The 21,517-nt window shown below is 38.4% G+C and overlaps 2 protein-coding genes across 5 annotated transcripts in view; one reads left to right on the forward strand and one right to left on the reverse strand.

Moving 5' to 3' along the window:
* The window catches only part of LOC118230831 (serine/threonine-protein kinase 3), a 77,981-nt gene extending 73,543 nt beyond the window's left edge, over positions 1-4,438 (reverse strand). Inside the window, exons 1-2 of the mRNA XM_035424217.1 lie at positions 4,271-4,438; positions 1,953-2,033 (exon numbers count right to left, since the gene is read on the reverse strand). Coding sequence (XP_035280108.1) covers positions 1,953-2,033; positions 4,271-4,293 — 104 coding nt within the window. The 5' untranslated portion in view covers positions 4,294-4,438. The remainder of the gene's footprint in view (positions 1-1,952; positions 2,034-4,270) is intronic.
* Positions 4,439-4,463: 25 nt separating this feature from the next.
* osr2 (odd-skipped related transciption factor 2) lies at positions 4,464-20,018 on the forward strand. 4 transcript variants are annotated; one of them, XM_035424228.1, is made up of 5 exons: positions 4,464-4,575; positions 8,925-9,015; positions 17,673-18,383; positions 18,949-19,048; positions 19,476-20,018. In XM_035424228.1, the coding sequence occupies exons 1-5, from the start codon at positions 4,551-4,553 to the stop codon at positions 19,656-19,658; spliced, it is 1,110 nt and encodes a 369-aa protein (XP_035280119.1). In that variant the 5' UTR covers positions 4,464-4,550; the 3' UTR covers positions 19,659-20,018. The 4 variants fall into 4 exon arrangements, with proteins under 4 accessions (XP_035280119.1, XP_035280128.1, XP_035280145.1 ...); XM_035424237.1 differs by having other exon boundaries at positions 19,558-20,018; XM_035424254.1 differs by lacking the exons at positions 4,464-4,575; positions 8,925-9,015 and adding an exon at positions 7,017-8,863.
* Positions 20,019-21,517: the final 1,499 nt, after the last annotated feature.

Consider the following 21,517-nt stretch of genomic DNA (forward strand, 5'->3'; position numbering starts at 1 on the left):
GCATACACACACAAACATACAAGATAATTATTGCTGTATGCCAAATGTTTAAGGGGAATTCCACTGCAGAATGAACTTGCGCTTGTACAAGAGCCACTGTCCCGCATTAAAATGAGCTCTCGGCCAGCTCCCTACCTGTAGTAAGCGCAGAGCTGCAGGCCCCAAGTTACTGCGCATGCTCCAGGTACCTGCTTTACAGCGACTGGGCACTTACAGCCCATGGGCAGGTGTCGGACAACGCCGCTCACAGGTTTCCCCTCTTACTGAATACAAATGAATGGGCTGGGCATTACTACGGGGCCTGCAGAGGGTAATGTTACTCACAGGCAAACTCGCCACTAAAGAAGGATAATCGAGGTTAATGTGTTCGGTTCAGTTTACTTTACTGCTCAACTTCCACTAAAATTAAAATGGCGTTTCAGTGGGGCAAACTGCATGGGTTTAACGTAACTATGATTTGGATACCTGTGATATATGCAGCTGACTCATAGCAAGCCATTTCAGACACGGTCACAACTTGTGCAATATTTGGTTGTCATAAGAACACCGGTGGTGAGAGAGAATGGGGGAGGGGAGACAAAGGCATTAAGCCAGGCGAGGAGAAATGTATGGTTGACATCGCTGACCTCCCCTCATATGAGAGCTAGTACATATACTCTCCATATCCATTAATTTCAACAGACTATCTGACAAAAATACCACGCTTGTCACGCTTATTCACTGCCATTTTTCATAACTTTCCTAAACAATGCATGAACACGGAAATAACCTGCTTGACTTGTCATTTTAGTAGAATAAAGACAGAAGTAGCCTATGTGCATTTGCAAAATCAATTTACCAGTTCTACAGCCAGTTAAAAATGAAATTCTTTCAATGCAGGGTTTTTAGCCACTTCACGTGCAGTTACACCATCTACATGGTTTGCGTCAGTTACCTCAATTCGCATCATCATTCTACCACAAGCATGGACTTAAATGTTTTCAGTAAACAGTTTTTCAAGTCTCAAAACTTGCTAGAAAATACTGTTTACAGTTAGAACAGAGGCTACCCCAAATCTCTTCAGTCAACCCTCTCTTCGCTTACGTTGGAGGTACACTACATGACCAAAAGTATGTGGACACCTGGCATCCAACATCTCATCCACAATTATGGACATTAATATGGAGTTGATACACCCTTTGCTGCTATAAAAAACTTCAATTCTTCTGGGAAGGCTTCATACTAGATGTGGGAGCATTACACCGTACTGCTGCAGGGCCTTGCTTCCATTCAGCCAGTAGAGCATTAGTGAGGTCAGGCACAGATTGGGCGATTAGGCTCTCAGTTGGCTTTCCAATTGATCCCAAAGGTGTTGGATGGGGTTGAGGTCAGGGCTCTGTACACGCCAGTCAAGTTCCTTCACACTGTGCTGTGTGCCCAAGGACACTGCCATGCTGAAACAGCAAAGGGCCTTCCCCAAACTGTTGTGGAAGCACAGAATCATCTAGAATGTCATTGTATGCTGCAGCATTAAAATTAGCCTTTACTGGAAGGGGCCTATCTCAAACCATGAAAAACAGCTCCAGACCAAGGGGTGTCCAGATAATTTTGGTCATATTGTGCATCTCCAAATTCCAATTACCCACCCATTGTAGTTCCTCAAAAATAAGGAAGGGTGGAGGTGTACATCATTATGACGTAGACCTCTACCGAAATGTGCGTCTTTTGCTGCAGATACCTCTGTACAGAGATTGCTTTGGCCGGCCGCACTGAGAGAATGAATCAGTTACGCCTTGATCTGTTAAATGAGCTAAACGCTGTTCTGCGGCGGAATTCCCCTTTGATTGGGACTTCTGAATGCATCTACTGTAAACACCGTTAGATGTCATCTCTGCACTGTCCCGCACCCTGGGACTCTCACAGGAGCAGCAGGGTGGAGGACGAGGGGATCAGGAAAAAACAACATAACTTACCCTTCACCAAGTTTCTCAAGAACATCGAAAACTTCTTCCGGCTGTTTCGTCAAGCTGTCTTCGCTCAGCTTTTTCAACTTGCTGTTGAAGTACAGAGATATCATTAATGTAGAACAATGATATTAACGACCTAAAAATGCAGCACCTAATGATAATTATAAAATGATAATGATAATGACTGTGAATGCCTGTGAAGCTTACTGTGACAATTGCTGTGAAATACGCTATATAAATAAAATTTGATTGATTCGTTTTGACAAACCAAAATTTCGGTACAACTGCTGGACTACGCTTTCAATTGTTGCCTGCAGTTTAAGTTTGTATGCTATAGAGATGATGACAACTGTATTCATGAGGTAAAGGAATAGAAAAACTAATTTCTATAGAAAACATCTAGAGGAAGATGCATCCTACTGGAGCAGACATGAGCCTTTTAATGAAGCCCAATCTTTTAAGCTCAAAATAAACATAATTACAATTAAACACAAAGTATTTGAAGGCCAACACTCACATAAAAGTTCTTAGAGTAAAGCACAGGTTTATTTTTGATATAATGATCCAAATTAGAAACACTTTTTAATGCCAGGACCCAAATGAGAAATTTAGTACCTTTCAGAGACCCTTCCAATATGCATAATAGCATAGCCTAGTACTACAGACTCTTTCTAGGACCCACCTCATACACTCCCATGATGCATTTTGGGCCCTGCCCCATACTTTTAAAAACACTGGGGTAAAGGGATGCATTGTCCTGTCGTCCAAATGGGGCTGTAAAGCATTCATTCATTCTCTCCACTTAGCAATAAATCTTCACAATTATGCAGCCTTCTTATCTCCCCAAAAATGAATAAACTAACATGCTCATGAACAAAATTATATTGAAGTTTGAGAGACAGATCACTAAGTTCTGGTCCGGAAGTAGGGAGCAGCAGGACCAGGATTGTAGTTGATAGGAAGGCCACAATCTGCAAGCTTGCCAGCACTCATTACGTAATTACCACTCAGGACTGGGGAGCTAAAATAGTTGATCTGCAGGCCCTGAAGAACTGCACTGAGCAGCCCCCTATTCAAAATCAAGCTGATTTATACTGTCAAATTGCAATGCATTCTGGAGACGAACTTACATATTCTAAATTTTGAGTACAACATAGCATTTACAATAATTATGAGTGCATGAGTGTCCAAGTAAGCTTATTTGATTATAGATATATTTTGCCTGATGTTGACTGTGCATATGAGAGTACGGTGTTTAATCAAAATTCAATAGGCCCTCCTATCTGGCGTAGGCCTACTAATTAGTCCATGTTAACTGAAGGTTAAGGTAGATTTCATGTACAGAAACAGTAAGCCCATATACTTTGAATGTCCCAAAAACAGAAAGTGGGAGCACTTTCTCAATAAAGTTTCAAAAAAGTGATCTTTGGAAGGTGGTTTTTGACTACAAAGTACAAGGACAACAAAGAATAAAGGTACTCTTTCCAATGCGAGTTGAATGTCTTTAAACAAACATGAACGTCAATTACCATTCTACTCAAACAAAGGCATTTAGCTTGCATTATAATGAGTGCCTTGGTTCTCTCCGTAGCTTATCCAATATCACAAACACCAGATCATGGAACAACAGACCACAGTATGCTTTCACACTGAAATACTTTTACGCAGCAATTACTGGTTTCGATGATGGCAGAGACTAAGTTAGCGACAAACAGTTAATATAACGTAGGCTACGAACTGTCTATGTCTCCATTTAATTCGGTAATTACCAATTCGAACGATTATTAGAAATGATGTAGCCTATGTATTTGCGACTTCTACAAGCATTAGGCCTACGCTACGAACGGTGCATAGCGAAATTCTATGTTGAATAGTCTACGTAAACAAGAGTTACATTGTCACATTAGACATATGTCTGGCAAATGTTCCTGCGTTCAGCTACAGGTCAGTTACAAATGTGTTGACCGCGGCATTTCAATGTAATGTCGCAGCACAAGAAAGTAACCAATCAGGGGCAAGAAAGATAAGACTACAGATGAAACAATTTAAAACACGGCGGAAAACGAAATCCAGATAAAAGCTATCGGTAGCCTAGACCAGTGGCAAAACAGCTAAAAGGCGCAGAAATTATACAAACGACAGTCTTAAGCAATCCTGTCTACAGACATGGCCTACAATTCGGCCTGAGCAAGGAAAACCCAACGCAAAAAGCGAGACAAGGGAAGCAATCCATACCTACAATGACCAACACAACATTGAAGGGGTAACAAAAGTTGAGCTAACGCATTTAGAAAACAAATCAGATTTAATTTGTTATTACCAACCTTTTTGGTGCTGATTGTTCCATTTTACTACAATCGGAAACGCTGGTATTCCCCAAGAATCTGATTTTTAAAGATAGAATGTGGCTTGCTAACTAATCAAGTTTCATATTCACTTCTACAGCTGTCTTCTCTGTGACAATCCAGTGACGTCAATAAAGGGCGCTTTCTAACATGCTGCTCCTAAAGGACGAACCTTCCAGCACAGCTTTTCCCTGGTTGGACAGATATATGAAACAGGAACCTCTGCAGTGGTCTTTTCAGATGTCAATATACATGCTTGATGTCCGAACCATCGTCTGTAGGAAGTAAACATGTGCGTCGTTGTGGGATTGTGGGAAAGAATTTTGTGACCCTGTTGGTAGGCGAGAACCAAACAGATTAGCAAATGCTGTGGGAAAAAAAACATTTGCTTCCACGTGCAGTGTTTCCGTTTTAAATTTGTGGAAACTATTAATGCCTTGGTCGAAATTGGACATTTGTCAGAAACTGTTCGGAGTTTTGAGCTGAATTGAGCGGTTGCGAAGAGTGAAGGTTGTTTAGGCTCTAATCTTCGGCTGTTTCTCCGCCAGCGATTGATTTTGGTTCATTTTCACTCGTCGAAGACAGTGTGCGTTCGACAACGCAGTTCGTCAAATCTGCGTCCCGCTTGTGCAGATACGTTGTGCTGTGTTGTCTAGTAGCCTAACCTATGTGGATCGGCTGATATAAGCTAAAGAGCTCACTGGACTGATTGAGGCGTCCAAGTTATGAAACGTCGGTGGACTTCTGCAAATGCGTATGAGACTTTCGATGTGCAACACGGACAGGCCTATAACAGCCTGGAATCATCTATTTTCTTGAAAAAGAGGAATACATTTTGTTTTAGATTGTAGTCCTACTTAAGGTGAAAAGCATATGCTAGATTAGTTTTGGTATTTTGTCATTGACATTTGTTGCATTAAAACGAGTTATCGCAAAATCGGTCTGGTATAGCCTAGTGTGGGGTGCTGTTTGCAATGTACATTCTACATTCATTCTGAAACCGTATGTATTCTATGTTAAAAAAAAAAAAACTGCATTTAAATTGTTGCGCGGTCATTTTATACTAATTTAAAAATAAGTCTCTAAGCGCCGGTTTCCCAAACAAGGATTAAATCTAGTCTTGGACTAAAAACATTTCTCTAATGGAGGTAGGCCTATCCACTGAAAACGAAACTTTGTCTTGGGCTTGACTTGATCCCTGTCTGGGAAACCAGCCCTAAAAGTTTAGCGGCTTTTTGTCGAGCACAGACCATAACTTAAATTCTGTCCATGATTAGCCCTTCCTTCCCATTTGTAGCCTTAACGCTTGGCCTCATAGCCTGTTGGTAGGATACATGTCGCTGAAATTGCACCGAATAGCCTATTCCGTATTGTCATAGGATATTCTCTAAATTCAGAAGTTACAGATTTGCAGTTATCCTAAATCTGCAATTAAAAACCTTTACTGATGTCACAAAACACCAGCTAATTTAGGTATCGTGCTTTGGTTTCCTGCATGTTTGTGCTTTACTCTTCCACCATTTATTTTCTCTCTGCAATCCACCATCTGCTATCCATATCAAGATTACCTGTGTTAAACTATAACATAGTCATAGTCTAATAGATGCAATATGTGCTCAATTCGAGTGCTCTATCGGTTGATTTTTCTTTGGAAGATTCTGCTGTGCACATCCGTTTCGTCGGTGGACTGTAGCCTATTTAATGTGCAGCTTGCACAATCGGGTAGCAGGCAGGAGCTCATTAGGCTGCATTTTGCACACTAGTTCATTATCATGTAGTACATTTTCATTTCATCTGTCTACTAGGGTGTAGGCCATACCTAACCTAATTTTCAACAGAAAAACTGCCCCCCGGCCACTTTACCACTTTTTTCAGTACTTAATTTTTCTGTATTTCAGTAGCTTCCTGTAGTGCATGGGCATAGTCTCAAACTTAGGCATGAAATGTGTTCAAAAACTGTTCTGTGGCTCATGTTCTCTGGCCATGCACCTTTGCTAATAAAATAGGGCTTTTAAATAACTTTTTACTGCATTGCTCAACCTAATTTGGCCAGGGGCCAAAGCTAAGTCAGCCAAGCCAAGGTCGACACCACCTACCTAACTTGTGAATATTCATCAAAAATGAATTCTTGGATATCGTACAATTGTTCGTTAGCTTCTCTTCCCACAGAACATTTTCTGCATGGCATAAACCTTCCTTGCTTATTTAAGTACTAATAACATCCAGTGAGGTATGTGGTTTTTAAGGCACCTGAGTAGGACATGCCCAAAAGACAGAGAAGCTCTGTGCCTTTCCATCAGCTTTTTCCACAGGTGCACATGCATTATTCATTTCACTGTCTGCACACTGAAGTGAATGACACGGTGAATGTGCTTACATTGCCTACCCTGACTGCAGTTCCTGAATTTGGCACACATGTTGCTCATAAGCCCTGCACAAAATATCCACCAAAAATGTTATTATATATTATACATTATTCATGAAACATGTATGATCACATTTGATTGTAAGAACGTTTCCAAAAACATTTCGCCATTCATCATCTTTTTTCTTATCTATATTTGTTCATGGCTGTTTCCTTATGCTAATCACATGAAGAGGATTTTGCATAAAATTTACAGACAGTCAGCATTCATCATCTCATACCCCTGGGATATGCACAAAAGCAAAGATCTGCACTTGTGTCATGAATCCCATATTGGTTTTTTGTAGGAACATTTGTAAGAACAAAAGAAAGAATAATTTAAAGGTTTTGTGAATGAGGCCCATTGTGTTTTTGAGTCACTCAATGGATGAGGCGCAGGAAAAAATATATAGTGGTGGAGACAACAATGCCCTTAAACCTAATGATGTGTGTGGTTGGGCTGATAGTTCCACCACTGGGTAGGGATGCACAACTCGATGAAATGTGTCAGGTTTGGGGAAAATAGGCATAGTATGCCAGCAGTTTCGAAGTAATCATGGATTTTATTTATGAAAGAATGCACAAAGAGAAAAGAACAAACAAAGCATGAAACAAAACACAGGTGCACTAAATACTGCACAAAATCTTCATCCAGCCTTACAGCAGTCTGTCCTCCAAGCAAGTAGAAAAATAACCAATAAAAGTACAAACTTTTAATATTGTGCGAAGTATAAATGTGTAACAGTGGGTACCATACTGTTAATGTCAAAAGATGTCTGAAGTTATGTGCATGCACAATGACGGTTGGGGGTTGCTTAGTGACAACTCAAATTAAGCCAGCAAACGAAACTAAAAAATGAAACGCCACATGCCAGTGCTTATACCTAGAGCCTACGGTGTGCTATACATACGTAGATTCTTCCACAAGTGAGGAGACTGTGGTGAGTGAAGAAACGTCTCGCTCTTTTTTCTTTTTTTTCTTTCTTTTTTTTTTTTTTTTACAATGTGTTATGTCCAATCCTTATCATGGAACAAAATAGCAAATGTTTTGTTGTGCGGGGTGATGTCACTACGCACTGCATCATAATGACATGGGCAATTAAAATGTCAGGTAAGGCACTGCAGCATGACGCAGAGATTAGAGTTAAATTTCCCTATCATTAATGTAGGTTCCAGGGAGCTGTTGTTGTACTGTAAAGTAAGGTATTGAACCTGGGCTGCTTTAGTTGCCTACACATATCTGCAGCTTGTAATATGTATACTTTTTAGATGGGTAGCTATATTGCCATGGAGAAGTTTTCCAAGTAAATTTATTTTCATTAAAAAGCTAAATGAACCGAATTTCATGTAATTATGCAGAATGTGGAATACACTGACAGAACAACTCAAACTTTGACCTCTTGAAGGAGGTACATCCTGGAAGACTGTCCAAAGCCTTCCATTAATTTGAAATAAGTCTGGTTTTTGAAAGGTTGACAACAGAGCTGCACAGGGCCTCTTCTAACTTTTAGGTTTGCTGTCGTGTAATTTGAAATTAACCTTATTCAGAGTGTATACTTCAATTCGCAGCCCCCACCCCTCCTGGCTTTCCCCTTGTCCCCTGCCCCCAATGTTTTGTATGGGTTCTTCATTTTATTTAAATGTCAAATTTAAAAATAACTTGTCAAACAATCAAATGAAATCATCCAAAATTGGAGGAATGCATAGTTTGGCTGTTATTGCATTAAGATAGCATGCCTTGTATGGCTTTAAAAGCCATTGTTTTATCAACTAACGCTTGCATGCGCTGAGCAAAGAAGAGTCTCATATCACTTGTGGCATCTGGTGAAAAGTCTAGAAAGAGCTTTCATGGAAGAAAGACTGAGAGATAATGTGAAGCGAGGGTCTTTGCAAAACAAGAAAAAAAAAACACACCCATCCTGAGAGAGAACGGGGCGGGATGTGTGGAGGTGTAGGTGTAGAGAGGGGGGCTTTGGAACCACAACAGGTGACATTAACTTACCACCATTACCACTGAGGACCTAACATCCTGTCAGCTCTGCATGAAGAGAGAAACAGGCAGCCCCCCAGCACCGAGAAACCCGAGAGGCATCACAGAGAACGCGTTCTTTCTCTGTCGAAGAGTCTGGATACAGGGGGCCACAAGAGCCAGGGCAAGTGCGCTGCAGGTAAAATAATTCACTTTTTGTTTGGTTTCAAAGAGGTTTATTGTTTTTTTTTTTTGTACAGTAGTACAAGCCCTCAGCTCCTTGACTGCTGGGTTGTGGACAGAGTGCAAGTCTGAACATCGGAAGAAGGGTTCTTTGTCTCCTGACGATGAGTAAGATTCAGGCGCCTACATTCAAGCAAAGTGCTGTTATTTTTCTAAATTACTGTGAGGAAGTTTATTTCTGTATTTGCCTCAATATTTGCTCTAATTATTAAGTGCGCATTTTCAAAGGGGGAAGCATTAAGTCATTAAACCTTAAATGTATGATTTGTATTTAATGTTGAAAAAAGTCTTCGTAGACACCGTCAAGCATCATGGTGATTTCAGATCGGTTTCATTTCTTCCGCTTCTGCGTCGAGTTGTGCTAAAGACCAGACGCCACCCTGTTGTGTTTTAATGAATCCTATCCAGCTTATTTAAAACTCAAATCAACAATACACACAGCGAAGCTTCACAGTCTTGGACCTGGGTATCGCAGAGTTTACATTCATTTTGTTTCATAAACAAAACCGTTCTCATATACAGGAAAAACAACCACGGCGCAAGATGAATAGGGGAACGTAATCGTAGGCTAGCTGGGGCGTAGAAGGAACCTGCTAAGGCTGTCTCAGGCAGGAACTGTGCACTGCTCAGTGGGGCAGATTGAATCATATCCAACCCTGGCGCTATTTATTTCTCTGTCTGTTCTGCTTCGCAAGGCTGTTTAATGAGTCTCAGATTGTGGGGGTGTAATCTTCGTCAAACGCCAAAAAGGAATATCTGCTCTATCATCTCCAGAGCGGCCCTCTAAATTTATCCAGCTGTCTGAACGCCGGTGGCCTTCAGCGTGCCCTTTCTGTGTGGAAGACTGATGCTTGTGAAGTGTCTCAGGGTTTCAGAGCGACAGCCATTATGGGGCTGACAGGAGGAGCGTGGCGCCACCGGAACTCGGGGGAAGCTGCATTAGCACGTAGTCACATGGAGGGGGCCGAGGTGCGTCTGGGGCGGGGAGGGATATGCCCACTCCTTTTTAGCTACATGGTTATATAATTAGGGACATTATTGCTATCACTCAGCGCAAAGATTTTCCCCCTCGGTGTGGAACACATGGTGAAAAAAAACTGAGCATCAAATATAAAGGCATGGCATGCAAAGCTGGTACACTGGTACACTGCAGAATAGAGCTATGGGACGTGTGAGAAGTAAAGCTGTTTCTCCCCTTTCTCCAAAACTGTGCAGTTCTCATCCAGACTGGTGGAAAGTGATTATTTGAAAAATTTGGGGAAAAAATAGAAAAAACACTCTGAGAATCTATGACAATGTCCACAGAAAAATGTTTCTAAAATGTACTATGAGATGCAAGTGGAAATTTTTTTATATATATTTGTGAAACTGCTGTAAAATGATCAGAAATCTGGCTTTGTACTTGTGTCTAAAGGATTAGATTATTTTAAGTACATATTTGATTTTAATAAGAAAAAACAAAAGCCCCTTTTTCTATTGCTATTGCGTGATCTGGAACTTTAATGTCCTCGCCTTTTATCCTCTTAAATTATAAACCCTTCAGCTTTGTAGAACTACTCTAATAGAAGTGTGCTGTTCAAAACACTGCTTGCAGTTATTATGCTGAATAAGAAAGTCATATGGAAAGTGCTTGATTTGTCTCACCCTAAGAACTCAGGAATTTGATCGGTTGATCCCGATGCGCAGAGATGTACATTTTAGAATGTTTAGTGCGCCTGAGCTTTATGATAAAGAAACATGATGCCTTATAAGCTGTCAGTGACACATTATTTGCTTCCGTTCCCAAATGAACACCTGTTTGACGAGGAATTCCAGGGGAAATGTATTTGACAAGGACACCACTTACAGTACGCCCAGTGTTGCAGTGCTTACTGTATCTGCAATATTCGCTTGGAAGCTAAAACGACTGTGTCATGTGACACAGTTCACCTGAAAAGGACACCATTGTCTGATTTTCCTTTACCTTGTTCAATCTGCAAACACCCGTCTTCTTAAACCTCGAAGAACAAAACAATGGACACAGTGACAGTTTGTCCACAAGTAGGATTGTTAGGGGAAATAGCTCGGATAGAGATGAGAAGTCTACAATACTATATTCTATACTAAAGTATTCTATACTATATTAAAAAAAAACTAGCTGTATCCCACTCCTGTATTACGAGTTAATAGCCTACGTTCTTGCCGTCGTAAATAAATGCTTTAGTTTAATTTGATTTGGAAAACAACAAATCAGTAACACAAAGTTGGTTGTAATTAAAACAGTACTAGCATTATTCAAAATGCTATAGCACTTTCGCCATTTCTTTAGATTCCCGAAGTCAAAGGGTTGGATGGGATGCCTCGCTTGTTTTGTCGCTTTATTTACAATGTAGGGGCGCCAGGGAAGCCTAAAAAGTAAATCCAGTGATGCAACCGATTGTTTCTTGTTGGCTGATTGATGGACTCTGTGCAAATGATTCCTATTGTTTTATTTAAGTACAAAGAGCGTAAATTCCATTCTATCCGTCAAGCGGGGTTTCAATGCAGTTAATAATTCTAGTCACAGGGATACGTACGCATGTCGCTACACACATGGACGCATACAATTTTTTAAATCTGTTTTTCCAAGGCAGAACCCACCAAATATTTTCTAGCGTGCACAAAATGAGTCCCAGATATCTTATCTCCCCAACATAAGAAATTATCCCGTTGTCTTATGATGTCAGGAAATAATACATAGCCTACAAATTAAGGCTAATAGATTTGCAAATCACAATGCTCGTATGTGCAATATATGTGATTATTGTTCAAGCATTGTTTTATGAGTGTGAAGTTAAACACCATGAACTAGGTAAACTCTGGAAAACAATAAAATTCCGTTTTGGCTATTTATTTATTTACTATTATGGTTTCTGATTTTAACATTGTAAGCAAACTTTGAGTTCTATGCGAAACAGACCTGCTGTTGCCCACACAACGACCAGAAATAAAGGTTCTTTGGCTTGTCTCTATAAGAGAACCCTTTTTAGTTCTTTATGGAACCCTCTATTGTAGGTGTGAAACGTGTGAAAGCTTCCAGATTGAATTTTGCGTCCAGACAAAGAACGCTTTAACAAGATAAAATTCTTCTTTGTGGAGACATAAAATTAGTCTTTTAGAACCCTTTCTTCTGAGAGGCTCAAGGTCTTGTTCAGTTCTGAAAAATTCTATGACGGGATCAGAAGGAAAATAAGATTTCTGCAACTGAGCATACACAGTAAAATGTCCAGCGTTTATTTTACTCTGATAGATTATATATGAGTTCAATAGGGATAATATGTATTATCTCTTAGAGTTGATTTGACATTGAACATTTTACTGTGTAGTTATTTGTTAGGCGCGCGACCATGTGAAACTTGATTCAAATGTTTATTCTCAATAGCCACTTACACTTGAAGTACTGTAGACTACATTGGTGTAATTAATTATCTTAATGAGTCGATTTGAATTCCCCATTATGACCAAATATCTTAGTGACATAAAAGTAACGTCAGACATATGTCTTGATGTATCCTTAACATTACACTAATTTGTATTTCTCAAAACCTATGACAGCAGCCCATCTTTATATACAATTCTTCATAAACTTACCTGCCAGGAATTGTCGGCGGTTAGCATTTTTCTGGAAAATTGTTTACACTCGAAAAAGTTACTATTGTTGGGTATCTTCACAAATTAACTCTTTGCAGTGTTCTTCGGTAGTCAATAGGTGGCGCTGCAGACTTGATGTAAGACTGCATACAATCACAGACCGCAGTTGCTGCAGATGAGAGATTGCAGGTTGCTTCATTTTCATCTGTTCCAGTTAGATATTTATATTGAAGAATGTAGCTTTAAGTACGAGTTACACATTAAACACAGTACGTAATCAAGCACGACTTTCCCTTTCCAGAATATTAAGATTTTTTACGTTCTACAAAACAAAAATAATATGGCTGATCATGTGTATGTAAAGGCTGTGATCTTGAGCTTTTCAAAATAATCCTTGTGATATGTATAACGAAGGTTTAAAAAAATAATCAAACTTGGGTCTCTTTTTTCCCCCTTTGATGTTACAGTATTACATCATACGGTTTTTGAAGTTAAATAAAAAACTTGTTTGTCTTTTTACGGTTTATATTCGAGGCGTAGGCTAATTTATTATGTAGGGTATTTGCAAATTAAACGATTGGATATTGTTATAACAACTCAGTTCAAAGATTTAAAAAAATATGCATATAAAAGACTTTTGGTTTTTTAAATTTTCTCTTCGGGAAATAGCGAACAGAGTTTAAATTTGTTAACGCACATAAAAAGCTAGATTAGAAGCATAAAAGCTAGATTAGTACAGTAGCATAAATAACTGATTATATATTCAATTTATATGTAACTTTGTCTTGACCCCATTAGACGTAGTCCTATTAAAAATTAGAATATTATAATTGTATAAAATACAGTAACACGGAACATGAACATGAACACGCACCTGTTTTTTGTACGTTCAATCATGCAATGAATAAAAGGCATTGTGTACTGCGAGAAGAAAAACAGACTTCTCCCCGAACAAATTTAACAAATAAAATGCATTACAGTCCCAAACATAAAAACTCATAGGTTAAGATCAATCAAAATATTAAAACTATGAACTGTTTATCGAATTCCAGCATTGTATGCCAGCATATACAGGAAAATGTTATCACAATCAAACCCAGTTTACAGGGCTTCGTGGTCAGTGTGTAACCTTGCAAATTTCCCCTGAAGTTCAAGGGTGATGAGGAAGGTAAGCTACCCTTAAAACCATCATTCAATAATTTTAATGTGAATCTATTCGACATAGCTGCTACGAACAACTACTTTAATTCAACAAAAATGAATAGGTTATTTGTAATCAATTTTCCATTCAATAGGCTTTTTGTTTGTTGGTAATTTAAAATATAAAAATAGTAAATAAAACAAGTGAATTGTTAGATGCACAAACAAGCACGAAACGGCTTCCTTGAATAACTTGGTTAGGACGAGTTAGGTAGTTCCATTCAATCTCAGTGAAAAATTCTGTTTACTCTTGTTTTGCTTCTGTTTTTAAATAATTCAGCTGTTTAGACATTTGTTATTTGTTATAATTTGTTTTGTTTTGTGCAGATTAAGAAGGCATCCAGTGGTGCATAAATATTTGAGCCCAAAGCAATTAATTGGAGTTTCATGCATAAATGAAAATGCACGCGACGATGATGGCTACAAGCGCAGACTGTTTTATCTACCATTTATGGTAGCCTGTATTTAATATATTTTCATGTCACGCGGTTGCTTTTTCAAAAGCTTTTGCTTTATCACCAGAAAACAACTGTGAGTGCTGTCGCTGAAACAGAACAGTTGCTACTGCGCTCAAAAAGTATATTCGGTATAGCGATTGTCTTACATGTGCATTATTTAAAGCAATACGCCCGGTTTCGAATCTCTTTAAGTATTTATCTGAGTTATAAGATCACGTTTGAGCGCGTGGGACGGAAATATAATAGTCACGTTTTTCCCCGGCTATATTTGTTTCTCCAAGAAAAATGAACCCCCAAAATGTTAAGGTTTAGATTTGAGGTGTCAGAGGCATGCTGAGCTGGACGATGTCCTCTTGAATCGTAGTTGCTATCCAAACACAAATAAACAGAGAAGAACATTGGAGTTAATCACTGGGAGAAGGCGTGTCGGAGGGCGGGCTTCGCTCGCGAGTGCCTGAAGCCCTGAAAAGTGAAGGACCTGCAACTCGCTATTCGCATTCAAGTCTGACTCCACTGAGCATTGGACTCTGAGTGCTGGCTCGCCTTTAAACTCAGCGGCCAATGTATTTTTATACAATCTGATCCAATACATATACTTTGCAATACCGCGCAAAGTTAAATTATTTATAGGGTTCAAGTTCTCTAGAAACAACAATGTACTCTAAGTGGAAGAATTTAGAAGAATTTTGCTGACGCTTGATTGGGAGTTCCTCGCCGAACACTACACATTGTGGATTACTGAAATATCGCTCAACACTTTTCAGCGACCTTTTGGCAGCCATCTATTAAAGGGTAAGATTCTGCATCGTGAATTTAGTTAAACGGGTATAGATCAGGCTATATCATGCATGTCTAAAATGTACCTGTATTAACCTCTAATTGACTACAGACAGGATTTATGTAAGATTGAGCTCTACTTTAACATTTCATCACCAGGAAGGTTGCATTAATAGGCCCGATATGTTTTCAAAATAACTCTGTAACAATGAAGACGATGCACGTAAACATCTGCGACTTAAGACTTTTATGCACACACAAAGTGCTGTTTAAATGCATTTTATGTAAAGTCAGCTCAAATAAAACAACATCTCGAAGTTACACATAGCCTAATCCATTTCAAATAATGCAGCGTATACAACATTAAACAACGGAACAGTCTAAGATTTAGAGCCCATAAAGCAATACATTCAAAACATCTGCTAAGTGTTTACAAAAAGCGACGTTAGCCCACCAGCACTGGATAAGCTGTCAATCACCATTATCGACACTAATTAATTGTGGTCGTGGGAGATTTTAAATATCACTTTTCTTTTCATCTGACCATTTGGTCATTCATCAAGAGAGCCACGTAAATCATGAAAATGTAATCTTCAGGTCTGAAGTGGTTTTAAAAACCAAGTATGAGGAATGTCTGAACAAGGCATTTGTAATTGGCTTTCAGTAACAGGTGGGAGTAAATGTTGTAGGCCTATTGCCTAAATGACCTCTTTTGACGTAGACAATATAATGTAGGTAATAAACCCTTGCGTTTTATCAGTCATGAATATAAAATGGATATGGTTAATAGTATTATTGATTACGACAGTAGAAGTAGGCTTGTAGAAGGCTAGTAACGACGACACAGTGTTAAATAAATGATTATTTTCCGTTCTTTTATCATAAACCGTTTGTTGTTGTGTACAATGCCTCTTCACATCTTCGCAATTTGTTTAATTTAAATGTAAAACGTGGAATAGTCAATAGAAAAACTTGTCAAGAACAGGTTTTTATTTTATTTTTTGCAAACCCAATGGAATTACTGCATGTGTTCATAACCCATCTACAATAGGCCTATCAATCGGAAGGCAGTGGGTAAAATAAGACGCAAATAACTAAATGTAGATCTCACATTTCTTCTAGCAAAACATGTAGGTCTAGCTGATCGAATACGTCCCAGTGGTGGCAATAAAGGCCAATTGAAAATTTTCAATGCTGCGTTCATAGGCTACTGAATTTAGTCAAGTAACCTTGATAAAATAAAATCGTAGTGTACTGAAAATCAGCGAGGGTCTTGTGGGAAAACTTTACCTTTAAACTTGCAGTTCCGCTCCGCTGGTTCACAGAAAGCCCGCTAACAGTCACACAATTCTCATTAACTCGCTTCACCGGAATAACATGGGCTAAATCCTTGAGACACCACGGGGTGATTGGGATGTTTTACAAATGGATCTAATAGTGTCACTTGTTAAACCATAACACTATCATTCATGTCATGCTGAAGTGGATTAAATAAAGTGTGACTATTCAGTCATGTACATGTATAATAAGTATAAACGATACATTGCGATACATATCCTCTCCTCGCAGTTAAGCTAATGGCAACAAGGACCTCTGAACATAAAACATCAGGGTTTGAATGAACGCGGACGCTCGATGCAGTAACTCAGACATTTGAAAATGCAGAATATAATAATATGTAGCGAGAGTTTACCAGCGTGGCAAGTAGGCTATTGGAACAGATGTGCGTTAAAAATGTCATCGCTAATGACTTAAGTTGCCATAAAAAATAATTAAACCTTTGTGTAAATACGACGAACTGTTAGCCTGTTTATACGAGTTGATGCAGACCTTAATTTTTCGTGCTAATCCCACACTGTGGTGAATTTAAGTCAATATGTGGTGAAGTCACGAAATATTATTTTTTTCCATAAAGAGATGGAGATTGTTTGATGTTAAACCATCCGAAAAGCATCACAGTCTATTTGAAATTAAAGGAGTTACCTTTGAATAGTTGATTTTCATTTATTTAAAAAATAACATGGCAGGGTATCCCTCAGAAAGCATTGCATGGTAAAAAAAAAATCGTTGTTATACGTCAGCAGTAGGCTAGTCTACATGAACTCCAAATACAAAGCACGGTAATTAGACTACGTTTTTTGCTGCCCTTTCTTACCACAGTGTAGCCTACTCAAAATTGAAGTAGCCTATTTCCATCTTTCAAGAGAAGCGCACAGTATGATTGTGCACCGCTGATTTGTAATTAACATTGTCCTTCGTGATTAACAGGCCCGTTCACCCAAACGCTACGCTCGATATTTACAAATGTAAATGATCTATTACTGTGGGGTTTATTTTATGTTACATTCCCTTGTTATTTCATGACATGTAAAAAATAATTCCTCGGATTATCGGGGGAATAAAGACTTTTAAAATGTATGTAGCCTGCATTTACATGCAACTATATAGGCCTACCAAATGTAGGGTTTTCTGACGTCGAATTGTAATACGGCAACAGCTACAGAATAATCATAACATATCTTACCACGGCTGCGTTTTATTTAGGTCACTTTTCGTTTTTTATTTTTATCTTTTTTAAATCATTGCACCCTTTTGGTCGTTGTGACTATTTACCTTATATTGCTTATATTAATTTTGTTAAATTTATCAAATTAGCCCAATATCTGTGATTGTTGTTCATATAAAGTTGTTGATAGCTGTTATCGTTTGTTTCTCACACAGGAACTTGACGGAGTTACAGTGTGTAGCGGAGGCCTCATTCCTGAAGCTGTTTGCCAAAATGGGGAGTAAAGCACTACCCGCGCCGATTCCACTTCACCCATCCCTCCAGCTGACAAACTACTCCTTCCTCCAAGCTGTCAATACCTTCCCTGCGGCCGTTGATCACCTGCAAGGATTGTACGGCCTCAGCGCTGTACAAACCATGCATATGAACCACTGGACTCTGGGTTATCCGCACATGCAAGGACTGAGGTCAACAATCACCGAAATGGCAGCTGCCCAAAGCTTAATGGATCCGAGATTTCCTTTTCCAGCTTTACCGTTTGCTGCGCACCTTTTCCACCCGAAGCAGGGTGCAATAACACATGTCCTCCCCTCTCTGGCTAAAGATAGACCGAGGTTTGATTTTAGAAATCTCGCCATTGCTGCCACCCAGGAGGACCCGCCTAAATCAGGGGATCTTTCCAAGTTGACAGCGGGCCTGGGGGGCGCCATCTCTGAGCTGAGTAAACTGTCCCCGGACAGAAAGCCCACGAGAGGACGCCTGCCGTCGAAGACGAAAAAGGAATTTATTTGCAAGTTCTGTGGCAGACATTTCACTAAGTCATACAACCTCCTCATCCACGAAAGAACCCATACAGACGAAAGGCCTTATACCTGTGATATTTGTCACAAGGCGTTTCGAAGACAGGATCACCTGAGAGACCACAGGTAAGCAGCCCAGAAGTCACTGCCAGTTATGAAACGAATTAGCCTAATTGTATTACGCATAATGACACCCTGCACAGTGTGCAATAGTATAAAACTAAGGTCACAGCACTTATTTATGATGATGAAGTTGATGATGATGGTGATGCAGTTGTTGTTGATGATGATGATGATTATTATTATTAGGCTATTACTAATAGTAATACTAATAATACACTTGTTATTTTGGACACTGTGTTGCGAAAGAGATTAATTCTGTTTTTGCAGCACCACAACATTATTTAATAATGCTCTTATTACCTGCGCTGTTGAGCTTATGTTCCTCCACAGGATATCGTGAATCAATTAAAGGACTGAAAAGGTTTTTATTTACGGTCGTGTGTTTCCTTGTTGGGTTCTGTGTGGGCGCTAAAGCATTACAGTGCGCAAGCAAACTAAAGTTAGCCTATTGTACTCGTATGCATAAAATAATCAAACATTGTATGGATGCAATTTTAACTGCCACGAAAAAAATCTAATGGGAAAAGAGGTGCATAATTTTAACAAATATTCGTGTATTAATTTGCAGGTACATCCATTCTAAAGAGAAGCCTTTCAAATGTCAAGAATGTGGGAAGGGGTTCTGTCAATCGCGAACTTTAGCCGTGCACAAAACATTACATATGCAGGTAAGCCTTCATTTCACATTACAGTATAATTTCCACGACACCATTATTTTACATAAACACGTGCCTAATTGTTATCACAAATTCTATGTAGACTAATTGTGAAACGATTTATTATATTCATTTTAATTATAGAATTACACAATTTGCTTAATTAAAATTGACAATGGTCTTTTCCACTATTTTAAAGAGCAATCCCCAATTAGGAAATGTATTTAGTAGACCTGTCAAGTCGTTGTGTGATCGCCAATGTACGATAGTGTGCGCATTTATTTATATCATTTGATTAAAAACAAATGTAACAAAGTGTGCACAAAATAGCCTATATAATACCATGAGTCTTGTATAGTGGCAGTATGAAAAAGGTAATATTTAGAAAACTTTTTTTATTAAAAGGGAATAATCCTTTGCTTGCTTCAAATCTAAACAGGAATCTCCTCACAAATGCCCGACATGCGGAAGAACGTTTAACCAAAGAAGTAACCTGAAAACTCACCTTCTCACCCATACAGACATCAAGCCCTACAGCTGTGACCGCTGCGGAAAGGTGTTTCGGCGCAACTGTGACTTGCGACGGCACAGTTTGACTCATACCCCCCCTCAGGACTACTAGCCACGAAGGCTGGACATCTAATAAAAATAATAAAAAAAACTATTTTAAAGAACGGAGAACACAAAAATAACGGAAACAAAGCGTTTTCAGACAAACCAAAGCTCTATCGGGACAGATAGGCTACGACACACCCCAGTGGACTGGTTGGATGACTCCATTAACAGAACAAGCAGGAGCCAAGCCCGGTTGTTTCTTCTCAACATGTAAATACCAAGGCTATCAAAACCTATGTAAATAAAGTTTTTTTTCTATAATTACTGTCTTTTAATTCAAAAGTGTAAAAGAAAAAAGTTTTCTAATTTTTGGAAGTATGTTAAATTGTATTTTAGAAATAAAGAGTTTAATATTCATCAGCGTTAATATGGTACTTGTTTTTTTCCAGGGCTTATTGAATTCGTTCTCAAATACTTCACAAATAAGATTTTCGTATTGGACTTTGGCATTCTGAAAAGAATAAACTACCGAATAGGAAATAATGGCTCATTTTTGTGCACCCATTCCATGTTTAATTTTGAACGAATTTCTTTCATCAATATATGCACCTGATAATAAATTCTGACTAACATTCCTGGAATAACAATGTTCCTGGTCGACACCACGTAATTTCAAACAGTTTCAATTGCATATAAGCCTACATGCTATAGGCCTATGCCTACTCTAAAGCTTGTGTGGTTCTCAAAACTGCGGTTTTCGAAAAAAAGAACTCTCCAAGCTCAAGTTTCTATTGAATTAAATCACATTTATATTTGACAGTTAAGTGGCCCAACATGTTTGTCATGCTGCCTAACGTTTGGATTCTGTTTCTTGTCTTTTTCGTTCTTACATCTGCACGTGCACCATTCACGGTGTGAAAAAAGTATGATGTAAGATAAATGTATTAAGTTTTTATATGATTGTTTGTTGTGAAATTATATTCGACAATATTACATTTAAAGGAAGCCTGCAGCTATTATTATAAATTGGTCTCAACTATTAAAGATACATATGCAAATGTCATCACTTAGTTTTTACAAAGTATTTTAGAATAATAGAGGGTTCTGTTAGAAACGTGGCATTTAATTACTAGTTCAAAACACCTGCGAAAAATAAGGCAATACTTGGTATTAATAAATAAAATTTAGTATTATATTCATTATATGTATTGTGAAATATTGATTAATGTTCAAACCTAAACCGAATAAAATATTTGCGAGTTAACAGCTACATCCTCTTTGGTGTTTTAAGTGGAAGAGTAAATCATTTTTAAATCAAACTTTACCAAACTTTCAACACTTGAAATTTGTAAAGTGTAATCATAATTACTCACATTTTTTAACAACGAATATATTATTATTATTATTATTATTATTATTATTATTATTATTATTATTATTATTATTATTATTATTATTATACCCAACCCTTGAATTCACGGTGACTGAAAAACGGGAGGTATTCTTCAACAAATAATTTCATACAAAATGTATATGATTATATAATTTCAAATAATTATATTATGGAAAAGGTTTTTAAAGATGGAAACTTGAATACATCCAGAGTTATGGAGGCAAAACGCTCGAATCAGCATTCCTAAAAACATAAACTCATTTTTACCACGAGCCATAGATATAGGCCGAATATCCTATAGGTGCGCCGGGGTGAATCTTTGAATAAATATTAACAGCAGCAATGGGTCAATGTCTGCAACATTCAAGGAAGTTTACAGGCGTATGTTGATCAGAATGACAAACAGAATGCTGAAACCTGGATTTTGGGCGCTGTTTTGGACTTTGTGTGATCTGTGACAGACAATTGCTTGTTTTTTTTTTTTTTTTACTGATTCACAATCTGGGTGCTGAACCTTTATTTATATCCATCAA

This window comes from Anguilla anguilla, chromosome 1 (assembly GCF_013347855.1).
Source record: "Anguilla anguilla isolate fAngAng1 chromosome 1, fAngAng1.pri, whole genome shotgun sequence".
In the NCBI taxonomy this organism is placed as follows: domain Eukaryota; kingdom Metazoa; phylum Chordata; class Actinopteri; order Anguilliformes; family Anguillidae; genus Anguilla; species Anguilla anguilla.

Excerpts from the sequence above, each read along its gene's own strand:
- osr2 (XM_035424228.1), top strand. The coding sequence starts at position 4,551 with ATGTCCGAACCATCGTCTGTAGGAA. Across the intron at positions 4,576-8,924 it reads CGAACCATCGTCTGTAGGAA|TAGTACAAGCCCTCAGCTCC; the intron begins GTAAACATGTGC and ends TTTTTTGTACAG. Across the intron at positions 9,016-17,672 it reads TCTTTGTCTCCTGACGATGA|GAACTTGACGGAGTTACAGT; the intron begins GTAAGATTCAGG and ends TTTCTCACACAG.